Source organism: Silurus meridionalis, chromosome 9 (genome assembly GCF_014805685.1).
Source record: "Silurus meridionalis isolate SWU-2019-XX chromosome 9, ASM1480568v1, whole genome shotgun sequence".
Classification (NCBI taxonomy): Eukaryota; Metazoa; Chordata; class Actinopteri; order Siluriformes; family Siluridae; genus Silurus; species Silurus meridionalis.
Genome location: NC_060892.1, coordinates 7,966,490 through 7,988,989, shown reverse-complemented (window position 1 = coordinate 7,988,989; position 22,500 = coordinate 7,966,490). Strand labels below are relative to the sequence as shown.

At 41.6% G+C, this 22,500-nt stretch overlaps 3 protein-coding genes across 10 annotated transcripts in view; 2 read left to right on the top strand and 1 right to left on the bottom strand.

Moving 5' to 3' along the window:
• The window catches only part of rnf13 (ring finger protein 13), a 10,990-nt gene extending 10,759 nt beyond the window's left edge, over positions 1-231 (bottom strand). Inside the window, exon 1 of the mRNA XM_046857224.1 lies at positions 77-231. The gene's annotated coding sequence lies outside the window, so the exon portion shown is untranslated. The remainder of the gene's footprint in view (positions 1-76) is intronic.
• Positions 1-5,681, top strand: part of LOC124391005 (serum response factor-like) — a 6,551-nt gene extending 870 nt beyond the window's left edge. For all 8 annotated transcript variants that reach the window (XM_046857233.1, XM_046857229.1, XM_046857225.1 and 5 more), the window contains 7 exons: positions 1-110; positions 1,334-1,591; positions 1,965-2,154; positions 2,673-2,741; positions 3,117-3,239; positions 3,336-3,403; positions 3,998-5,681. The exon at positions 1-110 is cut by the window's left edge. In XM_046857233.1, the coding sequence (XP_046713189.1) occupies positions 1-110; positions 1,334-1,591; positions 1,965-2,154; positions 2,673-2,741; positions 3,117-3,239; positions 3,336-3,403; positions 3,998-4,084 (905 nt within the window). In that variant the 3' untranslated portion in view covers positions 4,085-5,681. The remainder of the gene's footprint in view (positions 111-1,333; positions 1,592-1,964; positions 2,155-2,672; positions 2,742-3,116; positions 3,240-3,335; positions 3,404-3,997) is intronic.
• A 3,709-nt stretch (positions 5,682-9,390) lies between these two features.
• The window catches only part of rubcn (rubicon autophagy regulator), a 17,392-nt gene continuing 4,282 nt past the window's right edge, over positions 9,391-22,500 (top strand). The window contains exons 1-17 of the mRNA XM_046858067.1: positions 9,391-9,569; positions 11,664-11,817; positions 12,870-12,953; positions 13,087-13,240; positions 13,981-14,087; positions 16,428-16,569; positions 16,651-17,037; positions 18,121-18,210; positions 18,488-18,609; positions 18,772-18,964; positions 19,087-19,191; positions 20,154-20,214; positions 20,861-20,993; positions 21,257-21,402; positions 21,899-21,963; positions 22,046-22,284; positions 22,477-22,500. The exon at positions 22,477-22,500 is cut by the window's right edge and continues 38 nt beyond it. Of these exons, the coding sequence (XP_046714023.1) occupies positions 9,532-9,569; positions 11,664-11,817; positions 12,870-12,953; positions 13,087-13,240; positions 13,981-14,087; positions 16,428-16,569; positions 16,651-17,037; positions 18,121-18,210; positions 18,488-18,609; positions 18,772-18,964; positions 19,087-19,191; positions 20,154-20,214; positions 20,861-20,993; positions 21,257-21,402; positions 21,899-21,963; positions 22,046-22,284; positions 22,477-22,500 (2,244 nt within the window). The 5' untranslated portion in view covers positions 9,391-9,531. The remainder of the gene's footprint in view (positions 9,570-11,663; positions 11,818-12,869; positions 12,954-13,086; positions 13,241-13,980; positions 14,088-16,427; positions 16,570-16,650; positions 17,038-18,120; positions 18,211-18,487; positions 18,610-18,771; positions 18,965-19,086; positions 19,192-20,153; positions 20,215-20,860; positions 20,994-21,256; positions 21,403-21,898; positions 21,964-22,045; positions 22,285-22,476) is intronic.

Genomic DNA, 22,500 nt, shown 5'->3' with positions numbered 1-22,500 from the left:
GACCCGGCAAAAAGACCCGCGGGAGGGTGAAAATTAGAATGGAGTATATAGACAACAAGCTGAGACGGTACACCACCTTCAGCAAGAGGAAGACCGGTATCATGAAGAAGGTGAGACACACACACACACTAACGGGGCTGATGGTCCTAACAAGCAATTTGTCCAATATACTGGAGCTTTGAGAGCGAGTGTACGCATGGACTCCTTCCACCTTGTCCTCTTACATGTTGAAAAAGTGTTCCCCTGTTTCTGACTCAGTGACTGCTCCCTCTGTGACACAAACTGTTTACGGAAGTGACGTGATAAAAGTTGCCATGTGCCATGTCTGGCTTTCCGACTAGGAAATAAACACTGGACCAACTGCGAAATTCCCACTCAAGAGTTTAGCTCGATCTCGTGTGTGTGTGTGTGTGTGTGTGTGTGTGTGTGTGTGTGTGTGCGCGCAAGCATGTATTTATATTAGATGTTTATCTTATCTTAAAATAAATGTACAAACCCATCTTAAAAAGGGATAAAGTTCCCTATCCAATCTCTCTCTATCTTTATCTTATTCTCCCCCATCTATCTGTCTGTCTCTCACAATCTTTTTCTCTCTTTCTATCTTTTCTCTTTTGCTCTCTTTCTCTCTCTGTCTGTCTATCTGTGTATGAGCTCTGCTTCAGATCAATCTGTATACAGACATGTTGATTTGTTAACTCAATGCTATTGTTTATTCAGTGTTTTGAGGAGGGAAATCTACATCACTAATCACACTCAGAGGTGCTAAAGAGAGAATGGAGGCATTCATGTTTTTTCCTCCTCCTCCCACTCTAAAGTGTGAACACATTTAAAAATAGCCTTGTTCGGATTAAGTTTAAGTAGGAGGATGCCAGTCATGTTTATTACACTTCCGCAATCTCTCTAGTAGGCTGATTTATTTTTTTATGAAACTCAACAGTCTGAGTCATATGATGACGCTTCATTCAAAGTAACAATCGAAAAGGAAGAAAAAGGATCGTTGTATATAAAAAGCTTTGTTTTAATAACATATGCCTGATTTTTGCAACAATACAAAAAATATAAAACGGCAAATCCGAAAGGGAAATAAAACCTGAAAATTTAGGAAATGACCCTAAATCTGAGTAAAAATGTCATAAACCTGAGATATGAGTTTCTTTCTGAGGTAAGATGAACACTGCATTAAGAAAAAGAAAATCTTCATAACTATAGCTTCTAGGACACTTTAGTCCCTTCAGTCAGCCTTTTAACACTGATCTCTGCTGCTCTTAGCACCATTACTCACTGTTTATACCTCATTGTTGATTACTCACACAGTGTGTGTGTGTGTGTGTAGGCATACGAGCTTTCCACCCTCACCGGGACTCAGGTGCTGCTCCTGGTGGCGAGTGAGACGGGTCACGTGTACACGTTCGCCACGAGGAAGCTTCAGCCAATGATCACGAGTGAGACGGGCAAGGCACTGATCCAGACGTGTTTAAATTCCCCTGACTCTCCACGCTCGGACTTGGCCACCGATCAGAGGATGAGCGCCACGGGCTTCGAAGAGACCGACCTCACCTATCAGGTCACAGAGAGTGACGGCAGCACAGAGGTTACTGTCAATAATATTTAAAATGATAAACAATACTATAAAATGTTTGAAGGCCTGAACATCACACCCGTATGTGGGTCTTCTCCACACTGCTTGTTTTCAAAGTAGGGTGTCTCGGATCTTATTTACAATTATATAATCGAAACTACAAATGAAATGATAGAATATATGGATGGATGAATGGATGATTTATTTTTATTAGGGTTATTAAATATAATCAAATATTTGTTTAAAATAATTTTTAGAACCATTTTACTCCTAGTAAGTGACCGTGTTCTTTTCTTGTTCTTATAATGTTGATTTATAGTGGTCTGTAGCATGAAGGAAATGTGTGCATATGCAATGCAAATCAGGAGCTTTTTGTGTTTTTCAGGAAATGGTCAAGTCTGCAGGAACTGCTTTACCGAGCAGCAGTGTAGAGACTCCATCCACTTCCTCTGTTCAGTCAGAGAGTAGCGGCCCCTCTGCTACCACCTGCTGGTCAGTGTCTAACGGTACCCTGGTGAAGACTACCTCTGCAGCCGGAGTAGTGCAGCTCCCCGCTGGATTCACTTTTGTGTCTGGTGTGTGCGTTTTGAAAGAATTTTACACAGCTATAGTTATAAATATAAATATATAAAAAAAATTTTTTATAATTTGTTATTGAATGGATGTGTTATGAATAGTAGTATTAATATAGTATTAATATGATAGTAGTTTAGATTAGTTGTTTCGTATGTACAGAATGTTGCATGGCAAAATTCGGCATCTATTGGATGTTCATTGGTGTTTTTTAATTAATAAAAACAAATTTCAACCATCTTGAAAATTAGCTAAACAAAATAAATATTTATATATTATGTATATTAATAAATATTGAGGAAAGTAAGACATGCATTCAGACTGAAACAAAAAAATAACACTCAAACACTAAATTGTTACACTCAAAGGGAATAATAAAAAAAAGACACTCTAAATAAACAGGTATCAGGGATTCACCTCTCAAGGCTGCTCTTGTACTGTATAACGCAACCCGGAAAAACTATGGGTTTTTGCCGATAGTTCCAGCAATCAACTTTTGGTGTGTGTGTGCCTGTCGTAGGTGCATCAGTGTCTAAGCAGCTTCAATCGACTGAGAGCAGTGAAATGCAGAATTTCAGCAGCACAGCTGGTAATGACACAATCTCTCTCTCTTACCACACGCAATCACTCTATTCCTTAGTCCTTATCTGATTAAGTTGTTCATTGAAGCACAGGTGTGAGATCATGTTTGTGTTCTATACTGGAGATGAACTGAAGATTTGTGATGATGCAAAATTAATAGTTTATTGAACAGTAAATACGAAATATTACAGTCTGGACGTGAGTGCTTCAGCACATTGTGTGTGAAGAGGGGTGTGGGATCATCCACAACACTGTTGGTTGGTGTAAATGTGGTGTAAATGCTTGTTTAAATGGAGCTAGGATTTGTGAAAATCCACACACAATCCTCTGATCTCAGTATCTCAGGAACAAACATCTGTGACCCCCCCTTCATCTCTTGCAGGAAATCACTCCGCCGTGATCGCGTCCTCGATAGCAGGACACGTGATCTGCCCGAGCGCGGTGATGTATGCTAACTCCACCTCCACGTTAACAGATCACACACACGTGGTTTCACAGGATACATGTGAGTCCTCAAACGTGCACACACGCACTGCTGTGCTTAATACAGCTCGTATCTAAATGTGTTGTTTAAATTTCTTTTTTGTCTGTGTCTTTTCAGTTCCTCAGATGTTCCTTACATCTAATGGAACGGTTCAGATTCCTGTCTCTGCTGTTCCACTGCATTCGGTAATAAAACCTACTGATGCTCTAACGATGCTTTAAACTTTAATAGGGGTGTAACAGCACACGTATTCCTACCGAAACGTTTCCGTACAGGTCTTTCGGTAAACGTGTAGCAAAAACAATCCTTTTTATGTGCAGAACATAATGCATTCCTGAGGGAACTTAGAAACGTAACCACAAGTGTGTGAGAGCGTAGACTTACTGCTCGTTTCGTCTCCGCCATCCACTGCTTCTCCAAGCACCCGCTGCCTCATCTGCATATTGAGGGAGTGAATTAATTTATGAATAATTAAATTGAATAAATAAATGACTTGTGTTTTTATAAATGCAGACATTTGTTAAAGTAGAGAAGTGAAATAAGTAGAATAGTGAAGTAGAACAATGAATTAAAAATGTGCTCATTTAATCCATTCCTAGATTCATTCAATGTAATAAAAAAAAAATTGTGCATAGAAACTTTTATAGGTGACTTAAAAACCGAGGTACGTATCAGACCTGTGAATATTGTGTACCGTTACACTCCTAATATCTGAACTTACTGTATTTATATACTTTTAGATAAAATGGTGAAATTGTACCATGTTGTGTGTGTTTCAGATGTTGATCAATCAACAGAACTCTGGCGGCACACACACACTGACAGAGTTACGTGGGGTCAACATGGACAATTGCAAAACGGAGTGAAGTGTGTGCATGTGTGTGTAATGGACCGAGTGGCTTTTCAGCAAAAGCAAAATATTTAATTTTTTTTTCATCTCTTCTCCTATTGTTTCTTCAGTTCTGCTACACTCGCATGCGCACAAACTTTCACACTGCACATAACATTTTTTTTTTTTTTATAAATTCCAGACCGATCTCCAAAACTGTTTTGTAAGGCGCTCGTCACCTCCTTCAATCCCTCTCTTTCTTTCTTTCTGTGTCTGTTTGTGTTCGTGTTGAATGATGTTCCTCCTCATGCTCACATGACAGCAGATTCCAGTAAGGTCTGAAATTTCATCAGACAGACTCTGAGGTATTTCACTCAGACCCCCAAACCCCAAGCTTTATCATTACGTTGACACAAAACATCCACGTGGACATTCCACGCCACATGCTACGACTCATAACGCCACCCTTTTAAAAAAAACAACAAAAAAAACCCACACGTGAACAAATGTGCGAAACCAAACTTGCAGCTCAGCTGAAGTTCAGTCAGCTGGAATTCTATTGCAGCCCAATAAAACTGATATGATGCTGAGAATTATTTATCCCACAGCGTCTTTACTGTAAACCCCGACGCTCTACACTTTACACTTGTTGTACACGTCGCACGTTAGACTCCACTGTACATTTTAAACACATTCTTTATACTCAACGTTTCACACGATGCACTTGACACAATGGAAACATTGAAAAATGAATGAAGTTCATGTACTGTTGGGGGGAAAGATTAAGTTTGAATGCATCGTTAGTCGGTTTCTATTTATTTAGTCCAATTATGGGTGAGTGGAAAATGATCATAGACGATGCTTTTAACGGAGGTGTGAAATTGAAACTCGACTGTTTTTAGTGTTTCGGAAAGTCGTGCAGCTTTTACTGCAAAGCGTATTGTGGAACTTTTTAATGTTTAAAAAAAAAAATCATGTTTTGATGCAGTAGAGGGGAAAAAACAAGCAATGTTTGTGTTCATTTATGCATGTTAATTAAAAAAAATTGTAAAATGATCAATCCGACTGAGCAGCTGATGCTAGAGGAAGGCGTTGGTTAGAATTGATTTGTTCATGTAGACTAAATGAGCGCAGGAGCATTTTCCAGGTTTGGTGCTTAATTTTATTTCTGCAGTTTCTCACACGCTGTGTTTAGCTGCGGCGGTGTGTCTCGTGCCACTCGGAACCTACAGCATGTTTTTGCGGTTGTTCAGTAGATTAGTGTTTGCATAAATACCTGCTCAATCGAGCCCAATCATCGCTTTGCTGGTTGCCTATTTATACACGTTTGAGACACAGGTTGTGTGTGTGTGTGTGTGTGTGTGTGTGTGTGTGTGTGTGTGTGTGTGTGTGTGTGTGTGTGTGTGTGTGTGTGTGTGTGTGTGTGTGTGTGTGTGTGTGTGTGTGTGTGTGTGTGTGTGTGTGTGTGGTTTATATGAGACGAAATATAATACAATTCTTTGTATTCTTTTTTCACAAATATCCTTGAATTTTACGCACTGCTCAAAGTTTACTGAATATGTATTTTTATATCGGAATTTTCACCATTGCGATCTCTACACATTTCTAAGAATTAAAGTGACTTTAATGCCAAATTTTGAGTTGTTCTTGTCTTTTTTTTTTTTTTTTTTACTAATATTATAAAAAAAATGAAATATTGTCATGTGCAACTGCCTGTTCGATGATTGTCACAATGCATGCGGTATGCTGTGATCTTTGATTTGACCTACGAAGCTCTGTGATGTTCTAGCTGATCAGTGAAGAAACCACAGCATGTAGTGTACGCTCTTTGTTTTAATTCAAGAAACAGAAATGTTTAAAGGCAGACTGGACAAAGTCTGAGCTAAAACTATTCCTTATTTGGTCATACAAATAAGACCAGGAAAACCAGAGATGTGTTGGCTACATAAATTCACATACATGAGTATCTAGGGTTGCACAAGCCAGTGCACTTTTAGTGCCGGTCCCAATACCAGATAAATGGGGAGGGTTGTGTTAGGAAGGGCATCCAGCGTAAAACGTGCCAAATCAAATATGCAGATCACGAATCAGAATTTCATCCCAGATCAGTCGAGGCCCGGGTTACCAACGACCGCCTCAGGTATCGTTAGCCAACAGGGTACTGGTGGAAATTGGGCTACTGTTGGCCGAAGGAGAGGAGGAAGACGTATACAGAGACGGCAGGGAAAGGAGAAGTGTAGGAGAGTAGAGGTTAGGGTTGGTACTTTAAATGTTGGTACTATGACAAGGGAGAGAGGTAGCTGATATGATGGAGAGGAGAAAGGTAGATATGATGTGTGTTCAGGAGACCAAGTGGAAAGGGAGTAAGGCCAGGAACATTGGAGGTGGGTTTAAACTGTTCTACCATGGTGTAGATGGAAAGAGAAATTGTGTAGGGGTGATCCTGAAGAAAGAGTACAGTAAGAGTGTAGTGGAGGTGAAGAGAGTTTCTGATAGGGTAATGAACGTGAAGCTGGAAGTTGAAGGGGTGATGATAAATGTCATCAGTGCGTATGCTCCACGAGTGGGTTGTGAGATGGAGGAAAAGGAAAAATTCTGGAGTGAGTTAAATGAAGTGGTAGGAAAGAAAGATTGGTGATTGGAGCAGACTTTAATGTGCATGTTGATAAGGGGGACAGAGGGGATGAGGAAGTGATGGGTAGGCATGGCTTTAAGGAGAGGAATGTGGAAGGGCAGATGGTGGTAGATTTTGCTAAAAGGATGGAAATGGCAGTGGTGACAGTGTGATGAGGTGAAGAGGGATGTGGCAAAAGGCATATGAGGAGCTGTATGAGAAGTTGGACACTAAGGAAGGAGAAAATGATTTGTACCGATTGGCCAGGCAGAGGGAACGAGCTGGGAAGGATGTGCTGCAAGTTAGAGCAATAAAGGATGGAGATGGAAATGTGTTGACTAGAAAGGGGAGCGTGTTGAGAAGATAGAGGGAGTATTTTGAGCATCTGATGAATGAGGAAAATAAGAGAGAGAAGGTTGGCTGATGTGGAGATGGAGATTCAGGAAATGGAAAGGATTAGTAAGGAGAAAGTGAGAGCAGTGATTAAGAGGATAAAGAGTGGAAAGTCGGTTGGACCAGATGACATACCGGTAGAAGCATGGAGATGTTTAGGTGAGATGGCAGTGGAGTTTTTAACCAGATTGTTCAACAAGATTTTGGAAAGTTAGAGGATGCCTGAGGAATGGAGAAGGAGTGTGCTGGTACCGATCTTTACGATCTTTTAAGAGAGATGTGCAGACCTGCAGTAACTACAGGGGAATTAAGTTGATCAGTCACACCATGAAGTTATGGGAAAGAGTAGTGGAAGCCAGGCTGAGAGAAGAGGTGACCATCTGTGAGCAACAGTATGGTTTCATGCTGAGGAAGAGCACCACAGATGCATTATTTGCTTTGAGAATGTTGATGGAGAAGTATAGAGATGGTCAGGAGGAGTTGCATTGTGTGTTTGTGGATTTAGAGAAGGCGTATGATAGGGTGCTGAGAGAGGAGTTGTGGTATTGTATGAGGAAGTCAGGTGTGTCAGAGAAGTATGTAAGGGTGGTGCAGGACATGTATGAGGACAGTGTGACAGCAGTGAAGTGTGCAGTAGGAACGACAGACTGGTTCAAGGTGAAGATTGGACTGCATCAAGGATCGGCCCTGAGCCCTTTCCTGTTTGCAGTGGTGATGGACAGGTTGACAAACGAGGTCAGACAGGAGTCTCCCTGGACTATGATGTTTGCAGATGATATTGTGATTTGTGGTGAGAGTAGGGAGCAGGTTGAGAAGAGCCTGGAGGGGTGGAGGTATGCGCTGGAGAGAAGGGGAATGAAAGTCAGTAGGAGTAAAACAGAGTACATGTGTGTGAATGAGAGGGAGGGAAGTGGAGTGGTGTGGTTGCAAGGAGAAGAGGTGGAGAAGGTGGAGGAGTTCAGGTACCTGGGGTCAACAGTGCAAAGTAATGGAGAGTGTGTTACAGAAGTGAAGAAAAGAGTGCAGGCAGGGTGGAGTGGGTAAAGAAGAGTATCTGCGAGAGTGAAAGGGAAAGTTTATAGGACTGTGGTGAGACCTGCGATGTTGTATGGATTAGAGACAGTGGCATTGAGTAAAAGACAGGAGGTGGAGCTGGAGGTAGCAGAGCTGAAGATGTTGAGATTTTTATTGGAGGTGATGAGGATGGACAGGATTAGAAACGAGTTTATTAGAGGGAAAGCACATGTAGCGCATTTTGGTGAAAGAGGTAGAAGAATGCTGAGGATGGAGCGACCAGGAAGGAGGAAAAGAGAAAAGGGCAAGGAGGAGGTTTATGGATGTGGTGAAGGAAGACATGTAGGTAGTTGGTTTGAAAGATTCAGATGTAGAGGAAAGGGGGGGTATGGAGATGGATGATCCGCTGTGGCGCCCCCTAATGGGAGCAGCCGAAAGAAGAATAAGTAGAAGTAGGATCTAGGGCCTACATTCCTTTCTATAGGACCAATACTATCAAACAGTTACCCCAGACAGGAAGTCACAAATACTGTACTCACATTGTATTGACATCACACACACACACACACACACACACACACACACACACACACACACACACACACACACATCAAAGGAATATGTGATGAGAAAGTGTGAGGCCCTCTTAATATTAGCATAATATTCTATTATTCTATTCTATTTTTATTGAGTTTAAAATTATATATAAAATAATAATAATAAAAAAATAATAAAAATATATATATATATTTGTATAAATGTTTCATTATATTCTTTCATATAGCATGAAAGACCAAATCACAATTTACCACAGGGTTGTGTGATGTGCTGTTTGTCCCCTGGTCCCTGGTTCAGGGTTGTGTGATGTGCTGTTTGTCCCCTGGTCCCTGGTTCAGGGTTGTGTGATGTGCTGTTTGTCCCCTGGTCCAGGGTTGTGTGATGTGCTGTTTGTCCCCTGGTCCCTGGTTCAGGGTTGTGTGATGTGCTGTTTGTCCCCTGGTCCCTGGTTCAGGGTTTTGTGATGTGCTGTTTGTCCCCTGATCCCTGGTTCAGGGTTGTGTGATATGCTGTTTGTCCCCTGGTCCCTGGGTCAGGGTTGTATGATGTGCTGTTTGTCCCCTGGCCCTGTTTTTGGATGGTGTTATGTGCTGGTTTGTCCCCTGGTCCCTGGATCAGGGATGTGTGATGTGCTGGTTTTGACCTGTCGTAATCTCACGCGCTCAGAGGAAACACAAACAGCGCGTGAGCGAAGCCCCAGCCAATCATCGTGCAGGAGGCGGAGCTCGCATGAAAACTGGTGTCAATAAGGGTTAGTAGAAAGTGCGCACGCGCAGTGCAGTAAGGCGTGTGTCCGGAACAATGTTTTTGGCTCTCGAGCAGTGACAGTTGTGTAGGTTTAAAAGAGTAAGTTATATTTCCTTTTGCTCACAATGCCCGGATAAGAAACTCCCGGAGACTTCAGGATGGAGATGTGCTTAGAGGCGGACAGTGTGGAGAAAAGGTAAATGCAGCACAGCTCTGCAGATTCGGACTGAAACACAAATACTGCTGCGGCACGAACCTGAAGCCGGACAGGTCCGTGCAGCGCACTTCCGGTTACTGTAGTCCTGGTGGCCACATTCAGAGAGAACTGAAGTGAATTAAAACTAGCCGACTTAGCTAACGTGTGTGTGTGTGTGTGTGTGTGTGTGTGTGTGTGTGTGTGTGTGTCTAGCCGTTCAGTAAGTGATTAGCATTCTGCGCTAAGTGTCATTCTGCAGCTGCTGCCACATTTAGTTCACAAAATTGACTGATACTGATACAGCAGCAGTGGTCGACGAAGTACACAAGGCATGTACTGGAGTTAAAGTAGAGATACACTAGGTAAAATTGTACTCCAGTAAAAGTAAAAGTGCTCCCTTTCAACTTTCCCTTGTGTTCTTGCCTTCAAATGTACTTAAGAATCCAAAGTACTATGATTTATTATGGCTATAATGTTCCTATTATCATTTCTGTCACAAGACTCTTCACTTAATCAATTCAGTTTATGTAAAAAAGACTGTAATGTTACTCTCAGCGTACCAATCTATTATTTAATCCTTCATTTTAACTACTTACAAACAAACAAATCATGCGATTTGACCATGGATGTTGTGGCGAGTTCGAGTCTGGAGTTCCTTCCATTGTTTTTTCTCTCTAAATGTTCTGCTTGCTGTTGAACTGATGCTGAATTGTATGTTGGTGATAAGTAGAGACCACCAAGCAGCAATCAAAACACTGATTGGTGGAATGCTGTGTGTTTGACCAGTTAAGTTTTTATCCACTCATAAATAAAAAGGAACGACTGATTTTGCAAAATGTAGTTGAGTAAAAAGTATGATATTTGACATTGAAATGAAGTGAAGTTAAAGTCTCCCCAATTGGAAATACTTTGGTGAAGTACAGATATGTGAATAAAGCTACTTGAGTTCAGTAGGGAATTACATTTACTTCCTTATTGTCCACCACTTTTCAGTAGTACAGTATTGTTCTTCTGTATTTCACATTCTGCCATCTGAGACAACAGCTGTGTGTCTTTACAGTTTTACACACGGGCGCACACACACCATTACCACAATGCTGTAAGCGCTGAACAATATATTATTGTATTTAGGTCTCATGAGTGACTTCTCTTTCACGCACTCTTTCTCTCACAGTTTAACCCTTGCATTTAATGGCAGATGCCCTTATACAGAGACACTTACTTTTTTTTTTTTAAATTCACACAGCTGTGCAGCTGTGGGGTTAAGGGCCTTGCTCAGGGGCCTAGGAGTGGTAGCATAGTTTGGCTTATCAGTTTTTAGATTTACTGGCATGACAAATAAATGAGCATTTGTACTGCCAAAGCATTCGAAATAACATTATGCAAACAAATAAGCAATGCAAACAATTTACATAAATTAAGAACAATCTCAAGGTGTTTTCCTTCAAATATTCTATACATAAGGAAGAACAATACTAATAAAGAAGAACAATGCTAACAGCAGTAAGGAGTCGCCAGACAGATCACTCACTGTTCCTAATATTGTGGCAGGCCAAGGCATATAGTGCTGCAAATGTACAGCAGTGTTTATCTTCTCTTAGTAGGACAGGGAGTGTTTCTTTCACTCTTCTGTAGAATGAGGAGTGTTTGGGGTGTGTAGGTTGCATGTCTCTCTCTCTCTCTCTCTCTCTCTCTCTCTCTCTCTCTCTCTCTCTCTCTCACTATCAGTGTGACACTTGACACATGAAAATCACGTCACATGATCACTCGGTCATGTTCAGGAATGTTTGGAGCAGCAGTGGAAAAAATTTAATAAACAATTCGATTAGTTGTAAAAAGTAGTTTTTATGCCTCGTGTGTTTTTATTGTCTTTCATCAGACAGACAAATGAAAGTGTAGAGAGTGAGACAGAGGCATGTAAAAATCATGTACTTCTGCAAAGTGTTTAGGTTCACGGTTTGGTAGTCAGATGACACATCACATGAAAGATCCTATCCTTTATGTCTGACTTTAGGTCACTGTATTTTTCATGATAACACTACTCTACTGAGTAGCGTGAATGCTGGTTCATACATGCGTCCTCCCTCCTTACAGGCGTGAACACTGGAAGCTCCTGTTGAACTTGAAGACGACCGTTGAAGGTCTTTTATCCACAAATAACCCCAATGTTTGGTCTCGTTATGGAGGACTGCAGCGACTGCACAAAGACATGACCAACATCCTGAGTCATGGCCTCAAACATGAACAGGTATGAACATGATCCCAGCACATGTAACCCCCACCCTCACACCATCACACAGGTAACCCCCACCCTCTCACACCATCACACAGCTAACCCCCACCCCCACACCATCACACAGGTAACCCCCACACTCTCACACTATCACACAGCTAACCCCCACACTATCACACAGCTAACCCCCACCCTCTCACACTATCACACAGCTAACCCCCACCCTCTCACACTATCACACATGTAACCCTCCACACTATCACACAGCTAGCTCCCACACTCTCACACAGGTAACCCCTCACACTATCACACAGCTAACCCCCACCCCCACACTATCACACATGTAACCCTCCACACTATCACACAGCTAGCTCCCACACTCTCACAGGTAACCCCTCACACTATCACACAGCTAACCCCCACCCCCACACTATCACACAGCTAGCTCCCACACTCACACATGTAACCCCCACCCTCTCACACTATCACACATGTAACCCCCACCCTCTCACACTATCACACAGGTAACCCCCACACTCTCACACTATCACACATGTAACCCCCACCCTCACACTATCACACATGTAACCCCCATCCTCTCAGACTATCACACATGTAACCCTCCATCCTCTCAGACTATCACACGTGTAACCCCCACCTCTCAGACTATCACACATGTAACCCCCACCCTCTCAGACTATCACATGTAACCCCCATCCTCTCAGACTATCACACATGTAACCTCCATCCTCTCAGACTATCACACATGTAACCCCCACCCTCTCAAATTATCACACATGTAACCCCCACCCTCTCAGACTATCACACATGTAACCCCCACCCTCTCAGACTCACACATGTAACCCCCCAGACTATCACACATGTAACCCCCATCCTCTCAGAATATCACACTTGTAACCCCCATCCTTTTAGACTATCGTGTGGTATTTCTCTCTCTCTCTCTCTCTCTCTCTCTCTCTCTCTCTCTCTCTCTCTCATTCTCTTTACTCTTTCTTACTGCCTGTCTTTCCTTCTACCTTTCTTTCCCTGTACCCTTCTCTATGCAGGTGTACTATAAGCAGAAGGATTACTGGCGCTTTGTGTGGTGTCTGCGGTCCATCAGTCCCAATCTTGCTCCTCATGTAGAACCGGTAAAACACACACACACACACACACACACACACACACACACACACACACACACACACACACTACCACACTACCACACAAAAACATTACTGCTTTAACACCATTAAAACAATGTGTCTGTGTGTCTTTGTGTAGTTCAGTCAGATGGAGCCGGTGTTGAGCAGCAGTGTTCAGGGAGAGAGTGATAAGGCCGAGCGTTGGCTCCTCCACAGCCTGCAAAGTCACACACTTTCTATGCAACTAAAACCCCTGATCACACAACGCAGCACTACCCGCAAGTACTATACAGGTACACACACACACCGTAACACTACCCGCAAGTACTATACAGGTACACGCACACACACTGTAACACTACCCGCAAGTACTATACAGGTGCACGCACACACACACACACACACACACACACACACACACACACGTGACACTACCAAGTACTATACAGGTGCACGCACACACACACGCACACACACACACGTGACACTACCTGCAAGTACTATACAGGTACGCGCACACACACACACACACACACACACACACACACACACACACACGTGACACTACCCGCAAGTACTATACAGGTACGCATGTGCACACACACAAACACACACACACACACACACGCACACACACACGCACACACACGTGACACTACCAAGTACTATACAGGTACACACACACACACACACACACTCTGTGACACTACCCGCAAGTACTATACAGGTACGCACGTGCAAACGCACACCGTGACACTACCCGCAAGTACTATACAGACACACTCACATACACACACACACACACACACACTTGCACACCGTAACACTACTCGCAAGTACTATACAGGTACACACACACACCATAACACTAACACCAAGTACAATACAGGTACACTCACTCTCCCATTCCCTCTCTCACACACACCACACACACACCACACACACACACACACACACACACTCCACTTTCTACCTTGGAGAATGGATTTTTTTAAATGGACAGCTTTGAAGATGTGTTTTTACCTTACTGTAGACGAAGCGTTTCTTCTGAGTGATATGCACGTGGCAGCCATGTTTCAATGTTTGGAGGCAGTGGAGAAAAATGATGCACGACTGCTCGCCCTCATCAACACTACCCGCGTGAGTTCTCATGCCTTTGGTCTAATTGCTATAGTTCCTACACAGGCAGGGGACAAATCACCAGCCCAGTTCAGGGGCGTAGCCATCATTTCAAAAGTGGGGGGGACAAAATGTCTAGTGTTACCTGTTTGTTTTTTTTTTCTTTTCAGTTAACCTTTGCGTAATTGACAGGTTTTATTTGTAATCATATTTTTTTTGCTTTATATGCTTTATGATTATATATGATTATAAAACAGAAAGAAAGAAAGAAATACAACAGCTTGCCACTGGGACAGTACCCTTTAAAGGACATCTTTGTACCTTATTTACCCCAAAAATGTATAGTTGTACATTAAGGTACACATTGGTACTCTAAGGTGTACCTTTTTGAGTATAAAAATGTCCTTATAATGGTACTAAGAGTATATTGTTTACATATTTAAAATTGTATTTTGTGTATGCACAGTACATGGCACACAGTAATGGATACTTGCACATTCAAATAATACTTCATTTTGTTCTATTCTACAGTCCATGTTTCAGGAATAAAACAAGTAATTCAAAACAAACTATTGAAAGAAAATATGTATTGAACTCAACTGACAAACATGTCAAGACCCGATATCAATTATACAATGAGATGAAATAAACATTTAGTGTCACTTCTTTTAAGCTTCCTGGCTGGTTTGTTTAAAAGTAGTAGCTTTTTACGCAGTGTTAAAGCGAACATATATCTCAATACATAAAGCTACTTAAAACTGCCAAAACGTAAAATTAGTGCAATAATGAAAGAGCACCCCATAAAATAAAGATCAGTTCCTATCAGCATACTGTAACGTTTCCCCTGTCATCCACCCTCATTCACCGGACTACATTACCCATCATCCTTTGCACCCCGTCATCCACCATGTTTGTTTCCCGTCTTCACCTGTCTGTTCACCCAGACTCTATTTATACTCATCACCACTGTCTTCACTCATTGTCGGTTATCGTCTTTACTACGTTGTATGTATGTGTGATTTACCTGCTCCTTATTATTAAAATTACATCTTTAATGTTACTATTCGTCGCCCTCGTCTCTCCCTGTACATACCGTGACACACACTTGATATTATAGAATTAGCAGAGTTAAACATGCTGTAAAATCTCACTTCAACATTATCTTTATTCTTATTTGAAGGGTTTTGATAACACGCTTGTTAAAACAAAAGACGTTATAAAAGAGTTTAAGGAAAATACACAGAAAAAAGTGAACGTTTGTCTAAGCAGCTATTTTTCCTTATAATCCTTTAAAACTTGCTAATTATTCAACAAGAGCAACGGGCAGAGCTACTAAACATTGTGCAACACAATTCGGATGCCATATGCCAACTTACACTGCGTGACTTAAAAAATAAAATAAATAAATAAAAAAGGAGTGAAGCGGTTTTTGCCGCTTTGAGCTCATCGCAACCAAATGTTGGGTCGCGCGCGGGACCGCGGATGCGACTCGAGTTACAGTACTGGTGCGCGTGACAACGTGATGACGTGACAAGTGAGTGACTGATTGCCATGGATACGTGAACGTCATGTATAGACTATCTTGTCTCCTCGGATTTTAAATCACTCTGCATTCGTATACATTGCTCCATTAAAACTTCATGTCGTGAACACACACTCTCTAATAAAAAATGAGGGGGACGAATTTACTTTTTTATAAAAAGTGCGGTCGACATGTCCCCCGCGTAATCTACGCCCCTGGCCCAGTTACATGCAGATTACAGGCTCTCAGCATTATAACACAAATTCTCCCATCACACAAGTAAGATCAGACATCAGCTTCTGACAGGAAATGTAGCACGCATGCTTGGAAGGGAGATTGTCATGTGCTGTTTTAAAATTCATCTCCATGTATCTTAAGTTAATTATTTGATTAAACATTAAAATAAAAAAACTTTAATTTTCCTCAATCTTTATTGAGGAACACTTCAAATAAATACTTACATCCAAAATGAAAAAAAAAAAGGGAAACAATAAATTTTCCTCAATGTTTATTGAGAAACACTTCGAATAAATAAAAAAAGTTACATCCAAAATGAATAGAAGCTTAATAAACAGCTAGACAAATAAGCAGCACTTTGTGTATAAGTAATTCGCCTCTAGAGGCCTCTCCCATGCTGCATAATGCAACCTGGAAAAACTACCGGTAAGGATTTTTGCTGAACGTTCCAACAAACTATCGATTTATCTGCAAAACTGATGAATTGATTGGCCTCTAGTCTATACACACCCACCAGTGCATTATGGGTATTCTGGGGATTGTAGTAGACAGTGCGTGTCTTTTTATATAATAGCATATACACAATTGTGTATATTCTGCAGCTTTCCCATTTGAAGGAGTGCGTTCCTGTGGACCTGCTCACCACCCAGCAGCATGTGTTGCCTGGAGCTTCCACATGCACACACACTCCATCTGGCTCGTTCAGAGACGGTGCACACACTGTGTATTCTGAGAGGAATTCAGGTACAACTCACTTTACATTTTACATTATAATCTGATATACAATTATAAATGTGTTTATATGTATATACGCATGTATTGCAGATGCATCTGGGTGTGATTGTGGCTCAGGGGTTCCGTGGGCTTGTTTAAGCACCAACGAAAGCAACCTGGACCCAGCGACGACCCAGAATGCACAGACTGACTCCAACCATACTGCTAACCCCGCCCCTTCTGAGGTTGGGGACTGTGATGGTAATGACGGCCCCGAGTATCTAGCCATAGGGAACCTGGGTAGGCGAAGCCGCAGAGGTTCCAGCAGCTCAACCCAAAACAACGAGCATGTTCAGGTCAGGTGTGATGCTCCAGAAGCTCCAGCCCCTTCCCAAAGACGCAGCTCTTTCTCAGATATGGAAAGGGGAAAAAGACGAAGCTTCAGGGGTCATGCAAGGTCACTGTCTGATACAGGGGTCATGCAGAAGCACAAACAAGGTAAGAATGAGCGAACTTGTGTGTGTGTGTGTGTGTGTGTGTGTGTGTGTGTGTGTGTGTGTGTGTGTAGAGGTCATCTGGACTACAGCGCCTTTGAGATAGAGCATAGTTTCTCTGAGTCTAAGCTTGGAATTGACTCTCTAAGTCTTATATTTCTCTCAGGCAGTATTTAACTTCCTTTTTGCTTCTAGGAAAATAAACACCAGCCACTGTTTCTCTTTTTTTAAACAAATTTTCGATCAGAGGTGTTGAACTCCTCCTCCACTGATTCCTGATTAAGTGAAGTTAATTGTGTGTAGTTTTTACAGCATTCCAACAGAACGAAACTGTAATACTGCTCCTAATCAGCACCAACTGCCCCCTCCCTACTGGTCACACCCTCACTTTACCTCTTATCTCTTTTGTCTATCTTGTTTTTTCTCCCTTTCTCTCTCCCTGTGTGTGTGAAGGAGGGAACCAGAGGAAAATCACCATTATTATAGAGGATCCTGCTGAAGGTTGGCAGTGCACTGGTGCTGCATTATTCTTTTACATCCCTACATTCCTCCACAAGTTTCTCTACACCTTTTTTTTTTCCCCCACTCCCATTCGTTCTGGTTGGCTGTGGCCTGCTGTCATTCAAAAAGAAATTCATTGTATTTGTTGACTGATTTTAATTTGTCATTCTTTTTTGTCTATTTCATCTTTTGTTATTCTTCTTATTATTATGAGACACAATCGAATCCCACCTGCCTGTCTGTATAAAACATGTCTTAAATCTCAGATCTCCATATCTTAGAGCCCTAATATTATATTTATTATGCAGTAACCTGTAGTTTTTATTACACTTTGACCTTTTTTATATATATAATAAATAAATAATAAATAACCTGATGATGGCCTTCAGGTTCCAGGTCGTTTTGCATCAGTTCTAGTAATCAATGGAGATCTGTGGTTCAATCTCATTTATTTTATCGATTATTGTGCTTTTGTTTTTCATGTCTTGTCCTTGAAAACATCTCCATCATGCCAACTGACCCAGATGTTTAATTTGGTTTTATTTGATTTTTTTTTGTGTGCGTGTTTTTTTTTTTTTTCTTCCAGAGACGGTTGTAGACGAGCAGAGTGTGAGTTTTGGGCCTTTCTCCCCTCACAGCAGTGACAGCAGTCATAGTTCTCTTTACATGGAGGCCGGTGAGTGTAGAGTATGTAATAATCTCACACACACAATACCACACACACACAGTCTCGCTGACTACAAAGGGCACTAAAACAGATTTTTGTACGTACGAATTCACCTTAGAGAAATATAACTCAAGGCAGTCTGGTGTTTGGACATTGTATGGTCTCTATAGTGAATGTGGTGTTGTGTGTGTGTGTGTGTGTGTGTGTGTGTGTGTGTGTGTGTGTGTGTGTGTGTGTGTGTGTGTGTGTGTGTGTGTGTGTGTGTGTGTGTGTGTTTTATCTGTAGGAGGTCTTCAGTATGGTAGCGGGTGGCAATCTGATGGATTGTTCCGGAAACCATCAGAGGGTCAGAGTCTGATCAGCTACCTGTCAGAGCAGGACTTTGGCAGCTGTGCAGATCTAGAGAAGGTGTGCATGTCTGCTTCAGTCTTATTTACATGTCTTTTCAAACTGCAGGTCTTACTCGACTATGTATCTCTCACTTGAGTGTGTCTTGCTTCCTTGACAAGTTTCCTGCACATATCATTTCATTGCTTGTCTCACTTGGCTGTGTCTCAATTCCCTTCGCAGGAGAACGCACATTTCAGCATCTCTGAATCGCTGATTGCTGCCATCGAGCTGATGAAATGTAAGATGAGGGCAGAGGAGGCAGACGAGGATGGAGACAGCGACAGTGAGATCCAGCAGCTCAAACAGAAGATCTATCTGCGCAGACAGCAGATCCGCCGCAGCCGTATGCAAACGTCCAGCTCCACCAACCCCAGTGAGACTGACTTCATTACCACATCAGCCTCCTTTTTTTTTTTTTTTTTGGTATTTATTATTTTTTTTATGTACACATGACTCTTTTTAATGTGTGGTGTCTGTGTGTGTTTGTGTTCTCAGCTCTTCCATCCACAGAAAGTGGTGGATCTGTGCGGAGTTCCAGGGATTCTGTGCTTAACTCTGACTCTGGATCATCTGATGATGTGGAGGATCCTGTGCTTAGAGGTAGGATTCAGTGTACTGTGTAAAGGTATTAGGGTGTATGGTTTATTGCGTTTGTATAGGCAACAGTGAGGGTACTTTTGTCTGATACTGATACCTTTCAATGATTGAGCCATATTATCTTTCTTAATCCAGTGTACACTAACATATACATTTATTTTATAACCCTTTTATAACCACTTTTATGTCTGTCAAACTGCTTTGGGACAATGTCCATTGTTGAAAGTGCTATACAAATAAAACTGAATTAAATTAATTTTTAATTTAACTTTTAAATTAAAAGTTTTAATACACATTAAAAAGTGTGCCCAATTACGACTGTTCTTCCTTGCAATTCCGAGGTTATTTCTGGCAATTCTGACTTTATTTCTCTTAAAAATCTCTGGTGCATCCACGGTAACCATGTTGTCGGTCTGGAGTTTGAAGCTGCAGGTGTATGAACGAGGCTCCTCTGCTTCATGTGTCTCAGCTCCTCCAGATCTGATTGTGAGATGCGAGTTCTCTCCAGGTATCTGAGGTTTAGTTTGATGCCACATGCTTCTACTGATTGGAGCCTATTTCATTTTCATTGTGTTAAGCTTACTGGCACTACAAAGAGAGTGAATCTGACCGATTGGGGGGAAAAAAAGGCGGAATTGCGAGAAATAAACTTTTGGGTGTCGGAAAACGGGCTTCTATATGAATCTCACTCATCCCTCGTTGTTTTCTCCCTGTTCCTCCATTTTATTTTTTGTTTTGCAGCATCTTCCTGATGCTTCGTGTGTAGTTAAATTGTATTCGAATTACTCGAGGAATCATTTCAGCCCTAAAACACATCATCAAGTTGTGTTTGACTTTTGTTTAAAGTTGTTTTTACAACATTCTAGGGTGTAGTGAAATGGTATTGTTGTTATTAATGAACCATTGTTGTTGTTATAGTTTGAATTAATGTAATTACTTTTATGTTTTTATTATCTGTGTTATAGATTCAGATATTAAACGGAGTACAACCCTGAGCAGCAGGTCCTTTATCAGCTCTGAGTCTGTGTGAGTTAACCTACACACACACACACACACACACACACACACACACACACACACACACACACACACAAACACACACCTATTTGTCTGTTTTGTTGACTAATATGGAAAAAGACAGATTGGCAGATTAAATAGTCTCATACTGATCCCAAACTAATCACATAGAGGTAACTTTACTGTTCCCAAGATAATCCAGAGTAGTTGCCCATACTGATCCTAAACAATTATCATACTAATCCCACACTCTACTGACCCCAAGCCAATCCCATACTGAACTCCTGCTAATCCTAAACTAATGTCCCGCTCTTTCCCATACTAGTAAACAACTCCACGTTGATCCCAAACAATCTCACACTGAACAACTCTTGTCCTGCAACTGTCCTGATTCCCTGTTGATCCCCCACTCATTCCATACTGATCCTGTACAGATATTCACACACTAACAGGCACTTTAAAAACTTCTCTTTTGGAGTTCTGATGTCAGATGTGTGATGGGGACGTGCATAACGTCATGACCCGCGTTTTAATGCACAGCGTGTGCCATGCATGTCTGTACATCAGATCAGAAAATACATAAAATTTGATCTAGCCCACTCTATGATGCACTCAAATCAGCCAATTGCTGTAAAGTGTTTAAACATGTGTTTAGGTCTCAGTGGCTGTTGCAGTCGAATAGTGCTGAATCAGTTGCAATGGGGCTGCTGCGTCAGTTTGAGGGTCTGCAGCTTCCTGCTGCCTCTGAACTTGAGTGGCTTGTCCCTGAACACGATGCTCCTCAGAAGGTATGCACACTGAACACACACACACACACACACACACACACACACACACACACAAACACAAACACAAACATACAGGTATTTTTGTGGAACTACCTTAAACATGGCTTCCATTACTGCCATTCTCAAGTGCCTTGACTTTAGGACATGAGTCAGCAAGATAAAATTCTACCTTAACAAGTGTGAATAAATACTGTGTGTGTGTGTGTGTGTGTGTGTGTGTGTGTGTGTGTGTGTGTGTGTGTGTTGCACACGTGTCTTTGTAGCTACTGCCGATGCCTGACTCTGTGCCAATCTCTCCGGATGACGGTGAACACGCTGACGTGTACAAACTGCGAATCCGTGTGAGGGGGAATCTGGAGTGGGCACCACCCAGGCCTCAGATCATCTTTAACGTCCATCATGCACACAAGTAAGACACTTGAAATGTAGAGCACATTAAACAGGGAATTGGTAGCTCAGTGGTTAAGACGGTAGATTTCTGGTTGAAAGTTCATGAGTTCAGCATTCTCTCAGTCAGCCTCACGTATTCACCTAGAATCCTTTTCCAACAATCCTGAAAAAGTTCCCAGAGGTGTTGAGTGCTTGTTGGCTGCTTTTCCTTCTCTCTCCAATCCAACTCATTCCTATCTATCTCAACCGGATTTAGTTTGGGTGGTTATGGAGGCTAGGCCATCTGATGCAGCATTCAATCACTCATTTTCTAAACAAATAATAGCTCTTATATAACCTGGAGGTGTGTTTGGAGTCATCCATAGTTTGGGTGTTTTAAGTATTAATATACAATTTTGAAAATAATAAAAATAATTGGTTCTTAAGTGCTGTGAATTCTTTTAGATTGAGATTTTAATACTTTATTTGTAGCTGCTATTGTATCTTTTTTTTTTCTGCTGTGTGTGTGTGTTCAGGAGGAAAGTGTTGGTGATGAAGCAGAATTACAGGTGTGCAGGGTGTGGAACTCGTGTTGACCCAGGTGACATTCTGCTGGACTTCATAACCTGTCATAACCCGTTTTCATCACATACCTTATAACAGCCAATATGTATGTGTTGCAGATTACATCAAAAGGATGCGTTACTGCGAGTACCTAGGCCGGTATTTTTGTCAGTGTTGCCATGATAACGCAGTTGCTGTGGTGCCTGGGCGGGTCCTGACTAAATGGGATTTCGGGAAATATTATGTCAGTAACTTTGCCCGAGACCTGCTGGGAAAAATTGCCCAGGATCCTTTGTTCAACCTCAACGACATCAACAGCGGCTTGTACAAGAAGGTGAAGAGCTTGGAGGCTGTTAGGGTAAGATGAAGAACTGCCTTATTATTATTATTATCATTATCATTATTATTATTATTATTATTATTATTAATGTAGATCTGCTCGTTAATGCCATCTTGTGAACAATATACTCTATTAATGGTTTTATTATTTACTTTAGTTTTATTTATGGCATAAACTGATCAAAAATTGCGTGTGTGTATGTGTATACAGGTGTTGAGGCTGCAGCTGTACCAC